Source organism: Aquarana catesbeiana, linkage group LG08, assembly GCF_042186555.1.
Source record: "Aquarana catesbeiana isolate 2022-GZ linkage group LG08, ASM4218655v1, whole genome shotgun sequence".
NCBI lineage: Eukaryota > Metazoa > Chordata > Amphibia > Anura > Ranidae > Aquarana > Aquarana catesbeiana.
In genome coordinates this window covers 281431742-281455195 of record NC_133331.1, presented here as the reverse complement: position 1 = coordinate 281455195, position 23454 = coordinate 281431742, and the positions used below count along the sequence as shown (strand labels likewise).

The 23454-nt window shown below is 44.2% G+C and overlaps 1 protein-coding gene across 2 annotated transcripts in view; it reads right to left on the bottom strand.

Moving 5' to 3' along the window:
* The window catches only part of LOC141104519 (uncharacterized), a 30410-nt gene extending 7381 nt beyond the window's left edge, over positions 1-23029 (bottom strand). Inside the window, exons 1-10 of one of the 2 annotated variants that reach the window (XM_073594106.1) lie at positions 22857-23029; positions 18113-18182; positions 16985-17105; positions 15033-15130; positions 14461-14554; positions 12834-12931; positions 11537-11850; positions 6352-6515; positions 6191-6265; positions 5923-6027 (exon numbers count right to left, since the gene is read on the bottom strand). In XM_073594106.1, coding sequence (XP_073450207.1) covers positions 5923-6027; positions 6191-6265; positions 6352-6515; positions 11537-11850; positions 12834-12931; positions 14461-14554; positions 15033-15130; positions 16985-17012 — 976 coding nt within the window. In that variant the 5' untranslated portion in view covers positions 17013-17105; positions 18113-18182; positions 22857-23029. The remainder of the gene's footprint in view (positions 1-5922; positions 6028-6190; positions 6266-6351; positions 6516-11536; positions 11851-12833; positions 12932-14460; positions 14555-15032; positions 15131-16984; positions 17106-18112; positions 18183-22856) is intronic. The other variant, XM_073594107.1, reaches the window with a different exon arrangement.
* Positions 23030-23454: the final 425 nt, after the last annotated feature.

Below are 23454 nucleotides of genomic sequence, written 5' to 3'. Positions count from 1 at the left end.
CTGCGTAAACCTCGCTAAAAGTCTGCCATGTTTATTGCTTTGTTTATAGAACAATCTTTGTGATAGCGTCTGCCGTTTCCTTGCCCTTTTGAGTAGTTCTTCTAATAGGAGAGCTCATGTTTCAGCTAGTTCTGTCGCTACTTTAAGTCCCAGTGAGCATTTGTGCTGCGCTTCCAGCAGGATTATTTTGTTAGATAGATCTCGAATTAGGGTTTGATGTTTCTTCTTTTGCCTTGCCGCGATGGCCAATAAATGAACTCTTACAACACACTTATGCGCCTCCAAATGGATCATGAGTGTCGTTTTGGCGACAGTAGTCACTAATGGTCTGTTTGATAGCCCACAGGTCCCCCGGGTCTGTAAGGAGGGAGGCGTCCAGTCTCCAGATCTTGGTTGATCCCTCTGAAGAAAACGTAAAGTTAGTGTGATCGGGTGATGGTCTGAGCGTATCATGTTCTCTATTGTCGCATCATAGAGGTAAGAAAGGTCTGCCTGGTGTATGAAAAGGTAATCTAACCTCGAGCAATGGTTATGTGGAGACGAGAAAAATATGTAGTCCCTCCCCCGCAGATTCAAGGTGCGCCAGGTATCGTGGAGCATAAGAGAGGCCAGAGCGAGTTTCACTTGCCGTAAGGCAGAGAATGGAAGTGAGGAGGTGCCTGTGGAGGTGTCAAGAAGTGGGTCTAGGGCCATATTAAAGTCCCCCCCCAGAATAAGTAAGCCTGATTGAAACGTTGTGAGCTGCAGGAGGGTTTCTTTAAAAAATGTCACCTGTTTGGAGTTGGGACAGTAGACATTAGCTAGCGTCACCGATCTGTCTTTCCAGATCCCCTTAAGAAACAGAAATCTGCCCTCTGGATCTAGCATCTGGCCCGTGAGGCGAAAGGCAAACAACTTTGCAAGTACTATTGAGACTCCTTTCGTCTTGGAATCCACACAGGATGCATGGTAAACCACCGGAAAGCGACTATTGGATAGGCGGGGAATGAATCCTGATTTAAAGTGGTTTTCCTGGAGAAAAACCACTTGGGCTCTTTGGCGGTGTGCCTCAATGCATCACAGAAGGCATGTTCACTAGAAGGAGGTATACCTCGGTGACACCCTCAAATAGCGAGTGGAGAGGGCCCGTGTGGAGGAAAAAGAGAAAAAAAAAAAAAAAGGGGGGGGGGGTAGGGGGGGTAATAAATAAAGAAGAAGAAAGAAGTTAAGGAAAGAAAGAGAAGAAAAATGGGAGAAGGGAGAAGAAGAAGAGGCAGAATCTGCTCCTAACCTATTTGGCTACGTGTAAGTGCTTAAGTAACCTGAGGGGGGTGGGATGGGTATAATACTACCTTGCATAAACTACCCCAAAAAGGGGCTTGTGGAAAATAAACCAGAGGTAATTACAGGCCTGCTGAACTATCTGGGTAGGATCGTATAGAGCGCTGGAGTTGTGAAAAACTATGCCGGCAAGTTTCAAAGGGGAGACCTGCCTCTTTGAGGTGGGGAAGAAACCTAACACCAAGACCAAATTTTGCATTCTACCATCCAGAGTTCAGAGATGTGAGTGTAACCATCACAAAAAAAAACTCAGCTTGTAAAGGATGAGTAGAGCCCGGGAAGCCCACCCAAAAAAGATGAGTGAGGCACTCCCCGGGGGGCTCCCATCCTGCAGAGCCAACGGACTCGTAGGGTGTAAACTTAACTAAAGCAACATAAATTAGCATTAAGCAACATATATATGTAACAAGGCCATTATAAAAAGGCAAATGACCATTGTTGTGTATGTTATGTTGGTCGACCGAGACCTCCACCCCTAGGGACACCAAACAGGTGATGACCAAGGACTGGAAGGCTCCAGCGCCCGACCCCTCTCTCAGTGTGCTCGTTAAGGGAGCACCCAAGGAAGGCAAGCGCTAAGAAACCATTAACACAGCAAACCATCTAATTGTGTGAAGACACGTGTAACCTATAGCCTATGGAGAACAAGGTGGCTAGTCATCTAAGGGCGGCCACCTTAGCCCCACAACCGTACATCATATATAACTTTTGATGGGAGAATGGACCATAGTCCCTTTCCCCACATGCTAGTCATTGAAATTCCCTATTATGGGAGAACTAAGATAGCAAGGAGCAGCATAAAACAAATAGAGGTGTATAACAGTGGTAGGCTGACCCAAATACATTCCCCCCATAACATGTATATCACATTTATGTACCAACATACACTGTCTGTAAGAGCAAATTAAATTATGGAGCCCAAGGCCCCTACACTCAGCTCATAGTCTCTGAGAGCTATCCGTTTGAGGGGGGGGGGGGGGGGGTGTAGAGGACAAAAATAAAAAACAAAAAAAACAAGTACGGCTACTGACTTGTCAGTTGTTGAGTGTCCAGCAAGCTATTGACTCTTCCGGGAAGTGCAACAGTTCAATCGCGTTGCAGGTTAAGTAAAAGCAAATTAGAGATTCATCTGCTGTGTTTCCCTGCTGCATCAGTCTCACATCTGTCTAAAGTCTCAGTATAACAAGGAGGGGAGGTCAAGCATTTCCCCAAATTCAGCTATGGCTTTGTTGAAAGCGATTCAATTTAGGTAATATCCAGTCACCGGACACATGGTCTCTGTTCCCTGTTGTCACTATGCTCCAAAACGAGGGCACCTGCCAGTGATCCGGGCTACAACAAAGACCGGATTAGTAGATATACTCCTCCAGAGCATGGAAGAGTCATCTCAAACTCCCTTATAGATGCCCAGGGGGGAAAAGGTCGCAGAGAGGGTGTGTTATGTGTAGCAGTGCAAGTACCAGCAATACCTTACCCATCCATGCTATGTTCCAGTGCTTCAAGGAGATGATCCATGCAACAGTGTAGTGCGTTAAGTGGAGATTAAAAACTTGATAAGGGTTAGCTCACCAAACCACATCTTCAGGTTTTAATAGTCAGTCTTACAACGCAGAGAAGACGGAGAGACTCGTGGGCTCTCATCGGTTTCCATGTCTCCGCTGTGTCTTGGAGAGTTACCTTAAAGCCTGCGGTGTCTATGCCTGCTTCTTTGCGCCCTTGGGGTGTCATCAGGGTGGGTGGGGATCCAAGGTTCAGGTTGCAAGAATGCGCTATACCACTCCAGGACACGAACCATTGGGATACCAATTATATCACAGAAGGGTTGGAGGTCCGCCGGTGTTCTCAGTTGTGCCGTGTGATTGCCAATAGTCGCTTGAAGACAAAGGAAATTTCCATCGATAGGGGATATGTCTTTCCTGTAGTACCTGGAGGAGAGGGTGCAGGTCTCTCCTGTGTTGGAGGGTAATGGCGGATAAGTCCTGAAACAATTGGATGCGCGCTCCCTCCTGTTCTAGATGATTGTGATTGCGAGCTAAGCGCAGTATTTCTTTCTTCTGAGTAAAACTGACCAAACAGTCTAAGGGCTCTGTGGCACTTCTCCATTTCTATTGGGGCATCAGGCGGCCCGTACAGCAGCCTGTAACTGGGCCCCTCCACTGATTCAGGTATCCCTGATCCCCAGATTGCGCCTACGACCCCTATTGTCCAAGTCCTCCATATGCCTATGCATAGCCATCAATTGCTGTGTATGTGCAGTAGAGGTTTGCTGTATTTGTTTAATTGCAGTGCTATGTGTCATGGCGACATTTTCCATGTGCTCCATCCTAGTGGCAACGGCTCTAATTTCGGTTTTTAAGTCCGATATGGCAGCAGATAGGGTGTTCTTAATGTCAAGGGCCAGCAGCTGTAGATCGGCCATGCATAGTAGAGGAGAGGGTTGAGAATTACTCACGCTTGCCGCGGGGGCTGCTGGATGGGCGTCTGTGGTGGCGTAGCTCCCTGCACTTTGGTCAGTGGCTTGAGATGCGGCCTGTGAATCGGTGAACGGAGTACGGAACATCGCGGGAATGTTCCTGCTCAGCTGAGTAGACTGGTCCGGCTGAGACCGGGAGGCTGAGTGGCTTCTCCCTGCCATCGGTGCTCCGTGTGATCGAGGCTTTCTCGCTACTGAAAGGGCAAATACAAGCTCTGGATGGCGGAGCTCTCTGTCTATGCGACCATCTTGCTCCGGTGCCAGGCCACGCCCCTGCTTTACATAGTTTGTTTGGTCCAAACAAATGATGTCCTCACTAACATATGAGGCCGTTGCGTGTGCTGTATAAACTGTATGTAGAGGAGGCTACATACAGCACACCGCACTGTGTTCCAGATGTCAGCCAAGACCTTTCTGTGTCATAGCCATTCATAAAGTGATGTATTCTAGCAATTAATACAAAGCTTCTTCTGATTGGCTTAGTCAGAGAGGCGGGCTGATGATGTCCCAATCTCTGGCTCAGCCAATTATAGGAAGCTTTGTATTCATGCTAGAATACATCGCTTTCTATAAATGACAGAGCGTCGACAAGACAGACTCTGTGCTCCGGGTATGAGACAGGAAGGTCTCGGCTCGTACCCGAACACAGTGCGGTATGCTGTAGGTAGCCTCAGCTACATACAGTTTATACAGCACATCCAGCAGCCTCACATGTTAGTGAGGGACATAGTTTGTTTGGGCCATGTAAAGTGTAACAAAAGCTGGAGTTCAGCTTTAAGTTACATGATCATACGCTAAATATAAAGAAACTCATGTGGCTATGTGTGTAATTGCCATCATCTCTTCATAATTTTATAGCACTAAACCTCATTATGGAATTTTTAGGACAATTTAAAACAATTGTGTACCACTGATGGTTGAGTTCAATAATAGTAGTTGGGGAATAACACTAATGCCCCGTACACACGGTCGGACATTGATCGGACATTCCGACAACAAAATCCTAGGATTTTTTCCGACGGATGATGGCTTAAACTTGTCTTGCATACACACGGTCACACAAAGTTGTCGGAAAATCCGATCGTTCTGAACGCGGTGACGTAAAACACGTACATCGGGACTATAAACGGGGCAGTAGCCAATAGCTTTCATCTCTTTATTTATTCTGAGCATGCGTGGCACTTTGTGCGTCGGATTTGTGTACACACGATCGGAAATTTCGACAACGGATTTTGTTGTCGGAAAATTTTATAGCCTGCTCTCAAACTTTGTGTGTCGGAAAATGTGTGATGGAGCCTACACACGGTCGGAATTTCCGACAACAAGGTCCTATCACACATTTTCCGTCGGAAAATCCGACCGTGTGTACGGGGCATTACACATTTCAATGTCTTTTTTTTTATATATGAACACATTGGTGTTTATGTTATGGAAAATCTTGTTTCAAATCATGTACTGTTTTTATGTATACATTTTGCTATTTTAAAGTGATTTAAATAAATATATATTTTTTATATACAATGGTTTTGAATTGCCCTAAAAATCCCATAACATGATCATATGCTGAACTAGTAGGTTTGTGGCACCTTTGCGAATAGAGCAGCCAGAAAGTTAGAGACCATGTAGGGCTATGCAACAGTGTCTTTGCAAAGGCCCCCCGCCAACTTTCTTATATTCACCCTACCAGTGCCTCCTTGCTCTGTGGTAGCCACCAGTAAAATTCCTAGTGCTAGCTTGTGTCAGAAAAAGGTGACATCAGTCCCTCAGCCATGCAACAGTGACTGGACCTAATGATTAGCTGCTAGACCTAAACACGGTCACGGGATAGGAGATTACATACTTCTCTCTACCCAGAAGCACTGAGTATTGTTGCCAGCTGCAATGGAGGATTAAGCAGCAGGAATGTTCTGGCAAAGCAAGAATAAATGGGTTGGGAAAGGGGGCTCAAGCTATGGTCATCGTGTCTTGCATGGGCATGGTGACAGTATCTCTTTAAAAGTAATCATCTGGTGATTAGGATGGAAGACTAGAAGGCAAACTGAAGATTTGGCAAAAGTTGGCAAGCAATGTTTTGTGCAAGCCAATGTTTTCTGGTGTCATGCAGTATATCGTGTAAATGACAAACTTACTTGGTGCACCTCCTATTTTGGATGACTTGTCACTGTGTGATGTCTTGAATTCCTTCTGCTCAAGTTCCTCTTCAGCATCTTCTTCTTGTTCAGAGAAGAAAAGTACTATACTCCAAAAAGGGACCAAAATTATTATCTCTCTGGCATTGCTATCCCCAAAAGAGCATAAGTTAGCTTTATTTAAAAAGTACATCTTCCCAATCTGGATAAAGAAACATGACAAGTAAGATACAGAGGCCACAGTACAGTAAAATTAAAAGTTACATACCAGTGTTATCAATGGATGAGAACGTTCCATCGTGTCCCCCGTTGCTTGCTTGGGGTGACCCGGCTGCTGCATCTTCTGATAGGGTGAGATTTAAATTTTAAAGGCACGTTTTGGAACAATTAGAAACCATATTATTCTACTGTGGAAAAATAATCACTTGCCTGGGAGATCCATGTCAAATTCTCCCCCAAGGCCAGAGAATATCTCATCTTGCAAAACAGTCATCAACTCCCTCTCATACTCCAGAAGAACAAGCTCCTTGGTGGGTCCTCCGCCAGTCTGCAATGAAGCATTGTGATGTTCGCGATGCTTGCGTAGAATTGCCCTGTAAGCAACCAAAAGGTGAAACAGAAACCACAAACTATTTTTTTTTTATTGTCTATTGAGGGACACATGAATTCAGAAACAGTTGGGTTTATACTACCAGTATAGGGAAGAAAAAGTGAAAAGTTGTAAGCCAGCCCTTGATCAACCCTTCCTCTACTCAGCATGCATCATTTTCTGCTTTTTTTTTCTAGTGTCCTAGGAGGTTGGGCATCTATTTCTTAAGTGCTGCTGAACAAAAGTCTATCTTTTTCTCCTCTTGCTTCATGGAATTTTTCTCAGTGACCTCAATCAAGATTCCATGCTACACCACTGCTTTAGCTGGTCTCTACAAAGCAGCAATGTGGATCAGAATTTCCTCAGCAGTAATTTTGGAGACCGTACCCAGATCCCACTGGACTGGACAAACGTGGCTAGCCTGGACTGAGACCTTTGGGAACTGGGTTTTGCATTAAGGCACTTTCCTTAGTGTACTGTGTTAGTTTTAGTTTGCAACAGGGCACTTTCTGATTCCAAGGCCATGGCTCCACTTTAGGTGTGACCCTGTCACTGCATATTTACCTAATAAGTAAGGCTGGTTGGGCTGAAGCAAGAGTTACCTCACCATTTTCACCACTGGGTTACCTTTATATTTCTCAACACGACTGGTTTTACTACGGGGTAAGGATTAGGGCTGCTGGATTGAGCACTGATGTGATCTGCTAGATGGAGAGCTGCTTGCACATTCCACACCTCATTCCTGTCACTCAGCATAGAGGAAACAACATTCCGCTACTGCTCCTGAAATATCACATAGATCAACGGTCGTCTGGTTCCACTGCCCACCTACAGTGACCTGTCTGGGTTGTGAGCACTTGAGGCCTTGTGTCACATAGAGCAGAGTTGCTTTTCTGCAACGTAAACACAATGCATCTTCTCAGAGACACACAGAGGACAGTCCCACTGCCACAGGCAATATTAGCTCATACTCTCCCCTAGTGTTTCTGGGGCATTTACCTGGTATCGCCAGAAGGAACAAAAGCCTGTAATCTGGAAAATGGGACCCTTATTTTAATAGGGTCATCCTCATCTGAGTATTCCTCAGCTCTGTTGGATGGGTCTGAGGCCTCCCCCATTTCTGCAGGGACCTCCATATGCACTCTAGACTTCCCAGCCCATAGTGCGCAGCTACTGATGCACTCATGCCCTTGAATCGGACTGGACCCAAGGCCACTGCTACTATCTCTGACTGAGATTCAGAGTCTCGGTAGTCCATCTTTAAAGGCATTGATTTCTGACACTGCCTGCTGACTCTGATTATTTTAAACTCTATTGATGCAATGTGCATCACCCTTCATTAGAAGGATCAGCCTCCAGTCTTTAAAGGCCCTACAGCTGAAAAGACCATTCCACTCTACTGCTATCTAAAGCATTCCCCTATGCAGACTGGAGACACCTAAGGGTCCTGGGCCCTCCCTGACAGTTTGATGAAACTTTTCCCTTTTGAGAAAAAATGTATTCATCGGTGGTCTGTGCAGACCGTAGATGCACCAATGATCCATGTTAACAGGAATACCACTAAGGTATACTTATCTTTCAGGATTTCACTGATAGTCAAGAGTCTAGCCCTAAATTCTAGTTTAAAATGACTGGCGTGGCCCTCTGCACTATGCTGGCAGTAATTTGAATCTGTTAAACTGTGTCAGAATGGGTAGATTCCCTTAAAGAGGATCCCTCAATTGTGGGGGTAGGTCCTTGTTTGCTGGGACAAATGTCCAGAGTCTTGTGCTTTAGTTATGATGGTTTGCTGTAAGCATTCAAGCTTGTGTCTTTCATTAGAATTAAGTCTAAAGAGGTGTCATGAGCACCCACCCGCAGTGGTGGGCTTAAGCATGGTATGGCCATATGGTGTGACTAAATCCTCATATTTATTTATTAAGATCAGGTGTTTTTAAGTAGCCCTGTAAGATTTGAAAGTAACTTTTTTTGCATTTTTTTGTATGTGTGCGCTATCCTCTGTGGTTCTATCTGGTTGCCCAGAACTGTTCCTTCAGAGATTCAAAAGATCTCGCTGAGTTGGTTCCTTGACCTGGAATCTATTGGAAAGAACTTAGCTGTTGTAGGATCTTTACCTCTGGTATGACTTTGGATCACCCGGTGGGTAACAAGACGAGTGGCCTGCTTCCTACCCTGAATGACACTGAGGGTGCTAATCTCAAATGCACAGTCTTCCATAGAGATAATGCATTGCCATCAGGATTTCATAAACAGGTAGTCTCCATTCCAGAGAGGTCACTTGCATCACCTGCATGGCAGGAAGAAACCATTGCCTAATGGTCCTGTGTTACCTTGGATTGTCAGCAGACAGCACAAACTAGGATCTCGCTATGGGTGCTCCATGTTGGGAATAGTGTACGTATTCGGAGGTCTTTGTGGAATATTATCACCTGGAGTTACGTCCTCCTTCCTTGGCTGATCTGCAGCCCCTGGAAATTTTTCCAGATCCCTTCAATGATTCTGTTCTTAATCAAGAGAAAGTTTTGGATCAATGTTAGCCAGGTCCTGCTAGATGTTTCTCTGTTAGGCCTCAGAGACACCACTGGATGTTTAAGTTATTTGGACTTACTCATCCTCATGCTTTTCCAGTGTTCATATGCACCAGTATAAGACTGTGGTGTTCTTCATCCCTGCCTACCCATCCTTGTATAGGTACCTCTCGCACACCCTGCCTCCCTTATTTACGTCAGGCTGACTTCATGGTTGGTACCCTTGAGTTTGCTACCAGTCCCTTGACTATTCTTAAGGAAGGTCAGGAGGTGAGGCTTCTCACTTTCCTTGGATATCTTGTTGTGAGATTGTTTGTCTGGCTAGGCAATGCTACTCTCAGCCTGGAAACTTCCTTATCCAGAACACACAGGTTAGAAGTGTGAGGCTCTGGACTTTAACTTGTAGACCAAGCTGATCTTCTGTAGATCCATTTTATCCAGTGATCCCTCTGGGGACCTGTTCTCCTAGAAATCTGTTCTGTGTTCTTTTTAGATTACCTCATTGTTGGACTGCTTTTGGATGCCTGGTCTGTTTCTGAATTCCCTCAATGGACAATAAAGATGATAAAAATGCTGTCCTGTAAAACCTATTTGCTCAAGTCCATTGAGGGACACAACTCCCACCACACACCACTGGGTAGTGAAGGCATTATACAGGGCTGACTGTTTGCCAGTGTTTTAACTGACTGATGTTGGCAGTATAAACACATGCATTTCTGCATTCTTGTTTTCCTCAATAAACTCTAGGAAAAAATTTAACGATAGGTACAAAAATCTTAATTTATGTTACATGTATACATGTAAGGGTTCAGATGTCTGCAAAACTATGACCTTGCAATCGAAGATTACTAACATCAGATATCTTTAACAGTGTTGTGGCTGTACAAAAAAATGGATGCTACCTTATAGATTGCTGTCCAAATGACAGTTAACTGTTTGGTATACAGAGATATGTACAGAGATAACAGCACTACCGCACTCCTATTCAGAATCAAGCAACCTGACCAAGAATTAATTTCCTCTATTCTTACTACCTACCCTAGACTTTCATTACCCCCACTGTGGGCACGCATTGCAGGTTATATATTTAAGGGAATCAACAAATGCTCCAAACTTTCCCTGTGGCTAGACACATTATTACTACCACTACACATTATCTGAATATTGACTGGTACCTCCTTCCCTTACACAGTTCTCCCTAACCCTCATTAAAGAACCCTTTCATAAGCTGACCTTTTAAAAACCCATGGTCAAAATTTATGTCTATGGGACACAACAGGACTCCCCCCCAATGATAGTCAACTCTGCAACAAATTCAACTGTCGAACAATATTCTGTAACAGAAAGGCAAACTATGCTCCTGGATATCCCATGTAATTTGACCCTTTCTTTACCCCCAAAACATGTATAGGTCATAACCAAAACCTTATTCCTCACCACCCCCAGAAATTTAGATTAGTGTCGCCAGCCTATGGAACTCCCAGACACTGATATTCCTGGCTCCATGTACAGGAATGACAAATTTTGGTCTTGTTTCCACCTCTACAATAGGGAAACAGACCTAGTAACTTTACCATATAGCGCCTTATTCATACCTTCCATCACAAGGCCCGTGGGCTAAATCCGGCCCACCAGGCCATTCCATGTAGCCCTCACACCTCTTCTGCAGCTGTGTCACCCCACTTTGTCTCAACAGTCAACAGCAGAGAGGACAGAACTCCTGCTCCCGATCCTGCACATCTCCGTGCAGCAGCGGCGAGGCTAGTCTCTGCCCCGCCCCAGGTGGCAGCAGAGAGGACAGAACTCCTCCTACAGAACCTGTGCCTCTCTGTGCAGCTGAAGCACCCCCTCATCTTCACCTCCCCTGGTCTTAGCATTCTGCAGACCCTGGAAGCTGGCTCCAGCCCTATCTGGTCCTCCTCCAGACCCTGCACTTCCTGCTTCCTAGCTCCGCCCTAGCTTCTTCCCAGCAGCAGCACAAGATAAGGGGTGTGCACTGTGATGTAAGAGAGGGTGGGAGACTTTTGACTTCTGATGGTGCGGGGGCTCTTGACCTCTGATGTAAGGTGGGGGGGGGGGGGGGTGCTCTGAACAGCTAGTCTTACAGATAAAACCAGCCCTTTGAGGTCAACCATAATGCTGATGTGGCCCGCAATGAAATTGATTTTGACACCCCTGCCTTACATGTTGACAATATGGGCTTGGTTCGCATGGAGGTATCAGAAGATAAAACCCTGCTTGGCCTTTTACAGAGTTTGAGATATGGGGGGAACCTAATTACTGTACATACTACAGTACATGTATCACAATTTTAAATGGGTGAAGAAACTTAAATATTTGCACTTCTGAAGATATGGTTTTTAGCATGAAACCAAATAGTTGTGAGAGGCAACATAGTGCCAATACTGTTAGAAAGACAGAATAACACTGAATGGATTGCTTAATTAGAAAACATTATAGAAGAAAGTTAAAAAGTAGAACAAGGAATAGTGCATACCTTCTAATATCAGTTAATTTCCTGCGGCAATGCTTCCAGTCGCGATGCTGACGGGACACCCCATTCACTGCCACAGCTATCTGTTGCCAGATCTGTTTCTTCTGGTATGGGTAGAGGTATCGCCCCTGTGTGCCACATAACTTCGGGTAGTGCGGGACGGTGTGAGTGACCAACACAGAATTCTCCAGTACTGACCACGTCAAATTCTGCTTCCGACTGGGCTGGGTTCTACACTGATTTCTGCCCCGTGACGACCTCACAGTCCCAGAAGGGCCGGCGTTTGATGAAAAGGCAGCAGCTTGAAAATCCCAACACTACAGGAAATAGGAAGTGTAGCCTGACACAGGAAGCAAAGACCTTTCTTCTCCCAGGTTCAATACAAACGTTCGCCCGACATTCGCTCAAACACGCCATAAAATAACCTTGAACTGTACTTCAAACAGCCTGCTGACATTTGTTTTCACAACATTCAATTTAACGGCATTTGCCCATCTGCCACTAAATTAGACATAGGGCAAAACGATGTTGTCAAAATACTGTTAGATGAATGTTCATTATGCCCTCTTCCCGCCAACCCCAGCATCCCTTTAAATAGTTCTGAATGCCCGGGGCGTGATGTGGGGGGAGGATCGGCGATTATGTGACCACTCTCAAAGTGATCACATGATCAGAAGCCGGTCCCAATGGCTAACGATCATTAGTCAGGACCGAGTGCTGTGTTTCACAGCTCAGTCTTTGTGCACACTCTTAGCACATAAACATTGGCCACCTAGCAAAGAATATGTGCAACATGTGGGCGTTAAAGCCCTTTTGCAGCCGTACATGTGTGTTAGGCGGTCGTAAAGACTTAAAGCATACCCTGGCCAAATCACACAATGAAAACTTCTTTAAAACAGATCCAAAATGATGGATGAATACCCTAAGAATACAGCCAGATGAATGACTAGAAAACATTTGCAAAGCGAATCCTTTATAAATAGACCCTTAGTCTTTTGCATTAGACGAACATCATCATTAGAAACCTCAAGGTATAGAACTGGATTTTTTAATTTTTTTTTGATAAATGCAGAGACAGATTACATAATTGTACATCTTATGTGTCATTTTAATGGGACTGTATGGTGGGCTGCTGACATCACATGCAACATGATATAAAAAAAAAAACAAAAAAAAAAAAAACGCCATTATAAATGACCGACAGTCAGTATTGCCACTAGATAGACAGCCCATTACCTCTGCCACCAATTAACATTATCTCCCCACTGTGTCATGTTATATAACCCTTAATTATGTCTACCTGATCATCCTGAGGGATGTTGTGATGTTCCTGTGAGTAATCCCGGGAATACAGAGGACTGGGGCATCTCTCTGGTGTATTTCTGTTACTGGATCCATCTGTAGAAAACACACATGGTTAACAAAAGATTACAAACATGCAAAAGGTCAATCATACCACAATAATAACCTGTGATCAAACCATACATTGTAAGTACGGTCCCCCATTCCTGTTTGGTTTACCTTCAGAGAAAAAAAACCTTCTCTTATCCAATTGCCATAATGAAATGGTTTTCTTTCGCATCTTACTAATGACTGCTATATCTAATGGACAGCCTTACTAGCCTATGCAAAAGTGCTACGGTGGGTCAATTATTGACCAGGATACTGTATGAATAACTGACCAATAGAGTTCTGGTGTTCTGGGGAATCTTAGAGCCTGAATAAACTGGTCTCGGAGGTGCCCGATTTATGGACCTAAAACCACCTGACAACAAAATGTGAGCGCATATATTTTTTTTATATTGCAGAACTCCAAACTGCAGCAATCAATACCCCAACCCCCCCCCCCGCTGTGAATTTTCTGTCATTATTTTCTACCTTAAACCTGGAGGAAAAATTTGCGCTGTAATCACCGAGAACTAAACACTGCAGTGACACAGAAAGCAACATGCATATATTATCAGCTGCAGAGGCAATTCTGAATCCTTAGATCCAATGTCTACAGGGGGGCAGCTCTACAGCTAATCCTTTCTCAGAAAGATGAAACCAGCTATGTGATAGTTCTGTGTAGCACATCAGCAGGACACAGCAGCAGTAATTGGGACCCCTTGAAACGCGGGGGGGGGGGGGGGGAGGGGCGGGAGGTGCCTGAATGTCTGTGGGTCTTGTGCGAGGCTATGAGTTTTTCGGATTAGAAACACAGCATTTTAAACTTTAAGGGACCAAAAGTGTGAAGGCTGGAGAAGGCTCGTTATTGCAAATGGGTTGCAGGAAAGAACATCGCTTGAGTCCACCATCAACACAGTCAAAGTTGATGGGGGATTTCTCTTTTGTGGAGCTTTTGAGTTTGCCCGGGGGTTTGTTGAGACATCCCTACTGGGAGAACACACAGTAATTATTGCTAGCAGATATAGCAGCTGGCATTATCTATGGATCGCCTTGAGTACATTTAGCTTGTTCATAGATGATTTGAATCTCGGCTGGTCCCTGCCAAATCGGCCGAGATTCAAACCATCTATGGCCGGCTTTAATTAGAAAGCTATTCAACACCAGAGACATTATTAATGCAGAACTGGGACCTAAGCAAGGTAGCAGCTTTGCTCCCAGGCCAATTAATAAGGATTGCAAAGTGTACATAGAGTCTGTCCCATTTGCACTGTCTGTACTGGCCATACCCCATCAGACACCAACTGACTACAAGTACATATTCCCTTGTGAAGTAAGAGCCTCACTGCGTTATCCCACTGGCTTACTACAGTTTAGAAGCTTGCAGCTGGGCCCCCTGGATGTTCAACCGACCCTAGGCTTCTGTCCAAGTTGCCTCAATCTGTTAAGCAAAGCTAGATCAGCCACAAGACAAATGCACATAAAATGTGTCCTCTAACAAGAAAGTTCTGCAAAATGTTTGCGTATGTATTTTCTCTTACCTGTACTGATCTCCCCTTTTCCCTCCTTCCAGTGTTCATCACTTGTCACAAACATCTCTTCTGCTTCCTCTTTAACATGAATCAGATTTTTACCCTAAATAACATAAAAAAATGCAAATGCTACATTAAATTATCTTACATCATCAGTCTTCCATTATCTGAGATTATTAAAAACAGGGTTCTGTTGTATATACAAAGACTGAAATTATACGGAGTACTGTCGTTTTAGGCCTCATTCACACCATGGTGCAGAGACGTCAGTTTTTCTGCACACGTTCTACAAGGGCACAAAAAAAATATTGTTCTCTATGTGCTCTGTTCACACCAAAACTTGCAGATTTTTTTCTGTGCAGGAATCTGCAACGTGCATGCAGTTTTCTGCACTAGAAATAAAAACGGACATGAAATGGTGTGAACAGGGCACATAACTGACGTGCATGAAAACTGATGTGAACTGATATCTCTGCAAGTGAAATCTATGCGGTTTTCCCTTCAGTTTTCATGCATGTATGGTATGGGTATGAATGAGCCCTTACTGTTATTAGTATGATAAAAAGCTTAGACCTGTCTACCTGAAAATGGCGTGGCAATTGGTGAGGTTGCTGGGTAGAATCCCGGGAGTACAGAGGACGGGGACATCTTTCCAAGGTATTTCTGTTGCTGGATCCATCTGTAGGAAACACTCACACTGACTGAAAACATCGGGGGGGGGGGGGGATTCATTAAAGCAATTAAAAAGTTTGCTGGGGGCTGGGTCCCTTTAAAATGTCCCACCCCTAATTCAGGAAAGCCTAGGGACAGTTTTGGTATCAGTTCTGATGCATGTGAAACATTCAGGTAGTTTCCATGTCCCCCACTTTAACCACTTGTCATCCGGGCCAATTCTCATATTTTTGTTGCTAGAAAATTACTCAGAACCCCCAAACATTATTAATGGTTTTTTTAGCAGACACCCTAGGGAATAAAAAGTTGGTGCAACTTTTTATGTTACATGGTATTTGCGCATCAATTTTTCAAATGCGATTTTTTTTGGAAAAATGAATAAAAAAAAAAAAAAAACACTATCGTTAGCCCAATTTTTTTGTATAATGTGAAAGATGATATATACCTAACATATCACACTTTAAAATTGCACACACTCATGGAATGGTACTTAAAAATCTCCATAGGCAACACTTTAAAAATGTTTACAGGTTACCTATTTAGAGGTACAGAGGAGGTCTTGGGATAGAATTATTGCTCTCGCTCTAGCGTTTGTGAAGATACCTCACATGTGTGGTTTGAAGGCCATTTACATATGTGGGCGCGACGTACGTATGCGTTCACTTATGTGTGCAAGCACACGGCACTTTTTTTTTTATTGTTTATTTTCATTTTTATATTTTTACAATTTCCCTTTAAATTATTTTTTCTGATAACTTTTATTCCTATTACAAAGAATGTAAACATCCCTTGTAATATGAATAGTGCATGACAGGTCCTCTTTTTGGAGAGATGTGGGGTCAATAAGACCCCACATCTCTCCTCTAGGCTGGAAAGCATGAGATAAAAAAAAAAAAAAAAGAAAGAAAACAGAACGATCTTGGTTTACCAGCCGAGTACACGGCAGTATTTACAACTGCCAGGCAGGACGTGACGTCATAACGTCACACCCGAACCTTCTAGAGTCACAGAGACCGCAGGGGACCATCCGGTCAACTGTATTCTCTATGGTGAACTTCCGTTGCCGGTGGATTCATTTTCCGGTTCGCCGGTCGCACGGGCGAGCCAGTAGAAGCACCGGAGGGCGGCGGGAGGGGGGACGCCCCCTCCCGCCACCTGTAAGAACAATCAAGCGCATGAACTGCCACTATGATTGTTCTTATGGTACAGGGAATCGCTGGCTGAAATGAACAATACCGGGTTGATGCCTGTAGCTGCAAGCATCATCCTGGTATAACCACTGAAACAGGAGGACGTCCATGAACGCTCTCCCGGCGGGAAGTGGTTAAGAACCTGTCACTATGATTGCGAGAAATGAAAAAGCAATTATCACCAGTTTTTAGAAACTGGCAGTAATTAGGACCAATTCCAAGTTGCCGTACAGTGAGAGACCAGTGCTTCCAGTGGGGCATGTATGTGCTGGGAAGCTGTCACTGACGTGACAGCTTCATGCATATGGCTCCTTGGTTGCTTTGAAGCCAGCGGTCAGCAGTTTCCTAGCAACCAATGATCTATCTGTGCCCCTATTCACCTGCTGGCAGGGAGATTCCTTGGCCAACATTTTAATGTAAACAAAAGGATGGGAATGCTGGCTGATGTCATTATGCAAATATGACAATGGCCATATTTGGACAATGACAGGAATATCCTGACCAGCAGCTAAATGGGGCGGGGTATGAGTCCTTGCTTGATGCAGTGGGGGGAAAAGACCGGGTATACTCTCGCCTCAGTGTTTCTATGTCTTTATATCAGAGGATGTGTGTAGTAAGGTGGATATTCAATACTCTTCTCTCCTTTACAAGAAATTAAAAGCTCCTCTTACCTGTGAGAGGTGGCCCGTTCTCCATCATGACGTCCTTTTACTCACTCTCCTAACAAATACACCAACTTCTCTGTGTGTTTGAGCACATAGGCAGAGAATTGAAGGGCATGTGTGCAGCAACCTGCAAAAACATAATACATAGGATCAAATTAAATATTTAAATCAAACATCCATCAAGAACACACATGGAATTCAACAAAAACTTGCTTTCTTTGGGGAGCAGTACACCCTGAGAAACTTTAAAAAAGTACACAGGGTGTGCATTTGTATGTCATCTCTCTCTTCCCCTCCTGCTGCCATGTAGACTGAACCTTCTGTACAGCTTGATTCAGAAATACAATGTAACAGTAGGGCCTCTTGCACACTGCAGCTTAAAAAAGCTCATTACAGCTTTCCTTTTTTTTTTTACTGAACTAAAATACAGCCCATTACTTGTAATATGCCTATGCACACAGGCGCGTAAAACAAGCACATATTATGGGCACTGGTGAGGCTGCTGGGCACTGGCAGGCTGTATATGACGGGCACTGGTGGGGCTGCTGGGCACTGGCAGGCTGCATATGATGGGCACTGGTGAGGCTGCATATGACGGGCACTGGTGAGGCTGCATATGACGGGCACTGGTGAGGCTGCATTGATCTCTTGTATCATGTCTGCTAGTGGTGCACCGAATGGAAATTTTGCTAATACTATTAGCAGTGTGTTTAAGTAAGAGATTGCAGACATAATACAAGAGCTGGTTAAAGACTGAGGACATGATACAAGAGATGGTTAGAGATTGCAGACTGCATTTTTCTTGACCTTTCTTGCACTAAAGGTGCCGATAATGGCCAACAATAAATTCATATTAATTGAATCTGATGATATTAATTAAAAAGCTGAATACTATTATATATAAAAATATAAATATTTTTTAAAAACTGTAATTTTTGGTTTTGGTTTTCGGCCTAGTGCATCCATCATTTTGGGTTTCGGCACTAAAATTTCCATTTGGTGCACCCCTAGTTTGTATGCAAAGCTGCACCAGATTTTGCACTCTCCCATTTTAGTAACTCAACCTCAAAACGGTAAAAAAGTACAGCACAAGATTTGGGTATTCTCCAATATGCATTTACTCTCATAACCTACTTGTCCAGGGCGGTGCTAGAAGATCCAGCTCATAGCTTCACTGAGAACGTTCTCCATAACAGTTTACCATCTATAAAAGATTAAAGGAGAATAATATGGCACAGGGTACAGTGGATAGATGGTATAATCAAAACAACTATAAGAGGAAACCGAGGAGGGTTTGCTGACAAGCCTGGTATACCAAAAACCATAGGGCCATAAAGGCGCTGACTTGAATAAACTAAATATATGCACATAGAACACAAATAAATAAGTCTAAATAATTTGATTTCAATGCATGCAACCAACATTAGATCACATGAACTATTAGCTCAGCCTAGATTACTGTATAGGGACTATGTCACTCATCATGTGATCTGAGCCACATTGGTAGTGGAGTTGAAATCTCAAAGCCAGGAAAAATAATAATGGTCACTTGGGGGTCAGACCTGCAAATTGTGAATCAAAGTGGTTGTAAACCTCAGACATGAAATATGAACAAAGCATATCCCTCTATAGTGTGTACTTGTCTCAATCCAGAGCACTAAGTGTCATTTCTGTCGGCTGTCTCCATCCCCTATCAGCATGAATCACTTCTGACAAGTTTTCCTGACACCAAGAGAAAAATGGTGACAAGGGAACCAGCAGATTGACAGACTCAGCTCTGTTCCTGTGAGTTGTGTGGAGGGGTGTGTCTCTTACCTCCAATCAGCTCTCAGAGCTCTCCTCACTGAGCCCTGCAGAGTATAATTTAAGCTCTCTTCCCCCTTTTTTCAGACAGCTCGCAAGCTTTATAAATTCAGGACTTAGAACAGATGTATAAAAGAAAAGACTGCAGATAAAGAGGTACAACGTATGTAAAGGATTTGTTTCATCTCTGTGTATGAGGCCAGTCACTTCACTGGGTATGTGAAAGGGTTTACAACCACTTTATGGTTTCCCACTGTTTTGTTTTTTTTTCCTCCATGGTCTGTAAAATGTTCTACCACACTTCCCCTACAATTTTTTTGTCTAATCCTGCCTCTAAAAAGGCATTAACATTTATCTCTGCTCCTCCATCTCTAGTTTTGGATAGAGTGGGAAAAGGCGAGGACCCCGGACAGGTTTTAATTGCCTGTGTACCAGCTGGATAGCTTCACCCTCTGTATGCGCCCTGGTGACCATTGTTAAGGGAACTAAAAGTAATGGGAAATAAAAAATGTTACAGCTATCAGTGGAACGGGGCTAAAGGAAATCTTTGGATGGGACAACTGTTCCAGTAATGACTGTCTCTTTCAGAACATTGGAGGTCAGCAGGAGGAAACACTGAACACAGCCAGAGACAAGGACGATTGACACTCCCAGAGGAGTTGGAATCTCAGCCGACTTTAGGGAAAGAATTAACTTTAACAGCAGTATTTCGAACAGGGGGAAGTTAAAGGGGTAAGGATTTACGCTCTTCTTTTGCAGGTAGAGTTTTGGGGCCAGTTTTATTTCTAACCTGTTCATGGTTCCAAAACAAAATGGAGATGACTGGCTTATTCTCCTCCTCAAGTGTCTGAACAAGTTCTTGAAAATACAAAATTCAGGATGGAGTCCTCCCTGTCGGTGATTGCTTCACGTTATGAAGGGGCCTTTCTGTGTTATCACATCCCGTTTTTCCAGCCTCGTCAATGATTTCTGAATTTTGCAGTGGAAGATCGCCACTAACAATTTGTGCCGTTGCGCTACGGTCTGTCCAAGGTTTCCAGGATGTCCACCAAATTGTTGGGATCAGTCCTGGGGTTGTTGAGAGCCCAAGGGATCCCCTATTTTGGGATACGTGAGCAACTTGCTTCTTCAAGCCCAATCACATTGGTGACTGATGTGCAGCGTACAGGTGATGGTAGAGGCCCTGGAGAGGTTTAACTGGTCCTAAACCTTTAGAAGGTGGCTTTGGTCCCATCTCAATGGCAGGAATATTTGGGGATTGCCCTGGATACATCTCAGGTCCAGGTATTGCTTCTGCAGGAAAAGCTCCTGTCTCTTCTCGCTAAGGTGGAATCTCTCAGGATGCTGAAGAGTCCCACGATCCGGACTTGTGTGAGGTTGTTGGGGGAAGATGGTAGCCACCTTTGAAGTGGTCCCCTATGCACAGTTTTACTCCAGTGCTCTGTGGCTCAAAATCCTGGGTGGTACGGAACAAGTGTTGGGAGTACTTGAATCGGCCAATGCATCCGACCCCCAATGCTGGAGATAAGTGAACCCTTTCTTCTATTGCTGTGGAAGTCCTGACAGAGGATGTCAGCCTTTTCGACTGAGATGGAGTTCTGGAGAACCTTTCAGTTCAGAGAACGTGGAAACTGCCAATCAACATCATGGAACTTTGAACGATTTGTCTGATCCTCATGCACTGGTCTGTATATCTTCAAGGTCTAACTGTAAGAGTGCAATCGGAAAATGCCACACCGGTCAACCAGGAAGGACCAAGAAGTACCAAGAAGTAATTTTGATGTTCAATTTGCTGGCATTCCGCATCAGCTGCACTTTTTCAGAGGCCGATTGCATCTCAATAGAGGTGTGCATGAGGAAAAAATGTGTTTAATTTAGTTTCGGATTAATTCGTTAAAGGGGTTGTAAACCTATGTTTTTTTGCATTAAGGTGAAAAAACACCTGCCAGTGACCGGCCCCCCAGCCCCCCCCGTTTTCCTTACCTGAGCCCTGGAACTTGACCCACGGGGACGCGCTGTCTCTCTGCCCAGGGTTCTCGGCTCTTGACTGGATAGATTGATAGCAGCTCAGCCATAGGCTCCCGCTGCTGTCAATCAAATACAATGACGCAAGTGCCGGGGAAGAGTCCTGCATTCGGCCTCTATGGACGCCAAATGCTGGACTTGGGAGCGCGCCCACTAGGCAATCCCCCAAGAGTGTGCTTTTCCTAGGGGGTTATCTGATGTGGGAAGTAGCCGCGAGAGCCGCCGGGGGACCCCAGAAGAGCAGGTTCGGGGCCACTCTGTGCAAAACGAGCTGCATAGTGGAGGTAAGTATGATATGTTTGTTATTTAAAAAAAAAAACACACACAACGAAACCTTACAATCACATTAAGTCATTCATTTTGATTCATCATATTCGTTATGTTAGAATGATTTATTTTCGGAATTTGTTTTGTATATTCAGAATAATTTTGTATATTCGTTGTTCTGAATCGATTCATATTTTTGGAAGTTATTTCAGAGAATTGGGATTCATTCTTTATGTTTGCATTACGGCATTGCAACTTGCTTGCAACTTCAATGTTACATGCGACTTTGGCCAATCATAACTATACAAAGTGTGATACAAATTATTGAACTTGCAAAACCCTCTGCAGTCACAAATTAATTTGTTGTTTTCAATATAATTGGTTTCGGATTAGTTGAAATTTGTTACTATTGTGATTCAGAGATTTGAATAAGGAAAATTTTGTCCAAAGGAAATTAGTCTGACATGTCTACATCTCATTCTTTGGTCAAAATCTTTGTTCAGGGCATCTCTCAGCTTGTTCCTCCAGTGTGGCTACCTTTACGGGACCTTAACTTAGTTTTGTTGGTGTGGTTGTCCTCTGCTCGAGCCCCTCTGATAGATTCCCTAGATGCTTCTTAAAGAAGAATTTCTCCCAAAAAAGGGGAGTTCTGCTTTTTCTCCCATCCCCCCAATATTTGGAATGTTTTTTGGAGGGGGGGAGTGGGTACTTGATTTTGACACCCGCTCCCACTTTCAGTCTGATAGTTTCTCCAATCTGAGCGGAAGTCTAGCCTACCGCAGCCTCTTGGAACATGTCACAGGTCCCAGGAGACTGCAGGATCATTCACGGAGTGCAGCCAGCTGCGAAGCCGCAAGGAGTCACAGTCGGCTGCCCACAGTTAAGATGCCGTCGCCTGCACCCAAACACTGTCAAAGAGCTGGGTCAGGTGAGGACACCGCTGAATCCTGGGACAGGTGTTTTTTTTTTTTTTTTTTTAAGTCAGCAGCTGCAGTATTTGCAGCTGCTGACTTTTACATTTTTGTTTACAGGGTGAAGATCCTCTTTAAGCTGGCCATACATGGATGGAAATTCAGCCAGTTCAGCAGGAACTGGCCAAATTTGATCCACGTGTGGTCACTGCGGTTGAACAGAAGACGATCTAAAGAGCAATCTTCTTCTGTTAAACGGCTGGGTTTTACTGCCTCCGACTGTTAACGTAAACAAGTTCTTACTAGACTGAATGGAATTTTTTTTGTTTGCGTTTTTTATTCGATGATCGGTTTGTCACACTGAATGATCAAATCGATGCATGAGTGGTCACCATTAGACCACAACATCAGGAAAACCTGTCTGAACGTGACTCTTCCCCAAACTGTTTCTCGAATGACTTGAACCCAAATTGTATGTGCGACGCTCTCCAACGCTCTGCCCTAAACAGGAATGATTAGTTAACCCGTGCGTTCCTGTTTATTCCAGAAGCTGGGACAAAAGACACCGCAAGTTGGTGGGATCCTACGTGGAGATCTGACTGTTCGTGATTTCCATAGCCAGGGAAAAACATCACGACTTTCCGTTTGTCGAAGACCGGCTTCTCCGAAGAGACGGCTCACAGGAAGATGGCGATTTGTCCAATCAGGCGACTTGCAGGAGAATGCAAAAGGTCAATTTCACAATAAACATCAAACCCTCACATTAATGGAGAACCAGAAAAATGATCTGTTAAGGTGACATGACCACCCCTCCCCCCATTTCACACACAGTGCTGGGACCCCCTTCTCTCATAATAAGAAGACATTATTACCTCCTCCTCACTGGGCACAACACTCTTCTGCAGCCTCACACCTCTATCAGCAGCTAGAAAACAAGAGAAGAACTCTGCTAATTTTCCTGGTTTCCTGACTGAGCTGCAAGAAAATGGCGGCTAACCTCCCCTAGCACTTTCCTTCAACTGCGCACGCGCGTTACCATAGCAACCAGGCACAGGGTGGCCCGGAGAAACGAACAAAAGACTCTGACACGCCCCTACACTGAAGACTTTTCCATTTAGAAGGGCGGCGGCGTTTCATCAGATTAGGCGACACGTCAGAATGTGTAACGGAAGTGAGGTTCCGTCGCCGCCATCTTGCTACACCCACACTCGTCCACAGTAAGGATACACTGAGAAGGGGGAAAGCGGACATGTTGTTACACCCACCGGATTTTTGCATTTTACACATATTTTTAACAGTAAAGTGAGTTTATATAGTGGAATACACCACTTAAAACTCCGTCTGACTAGTTAGATGTTGAATTTGAAAAGCAGCGGCAAGCCTGCTTATCTCACAGGTTTTCTAATCGGACAGAAGTTCACTGCTTTTAAAATTCAACATCTAACCAGTTAGACTGAGTTTTAAGCACTG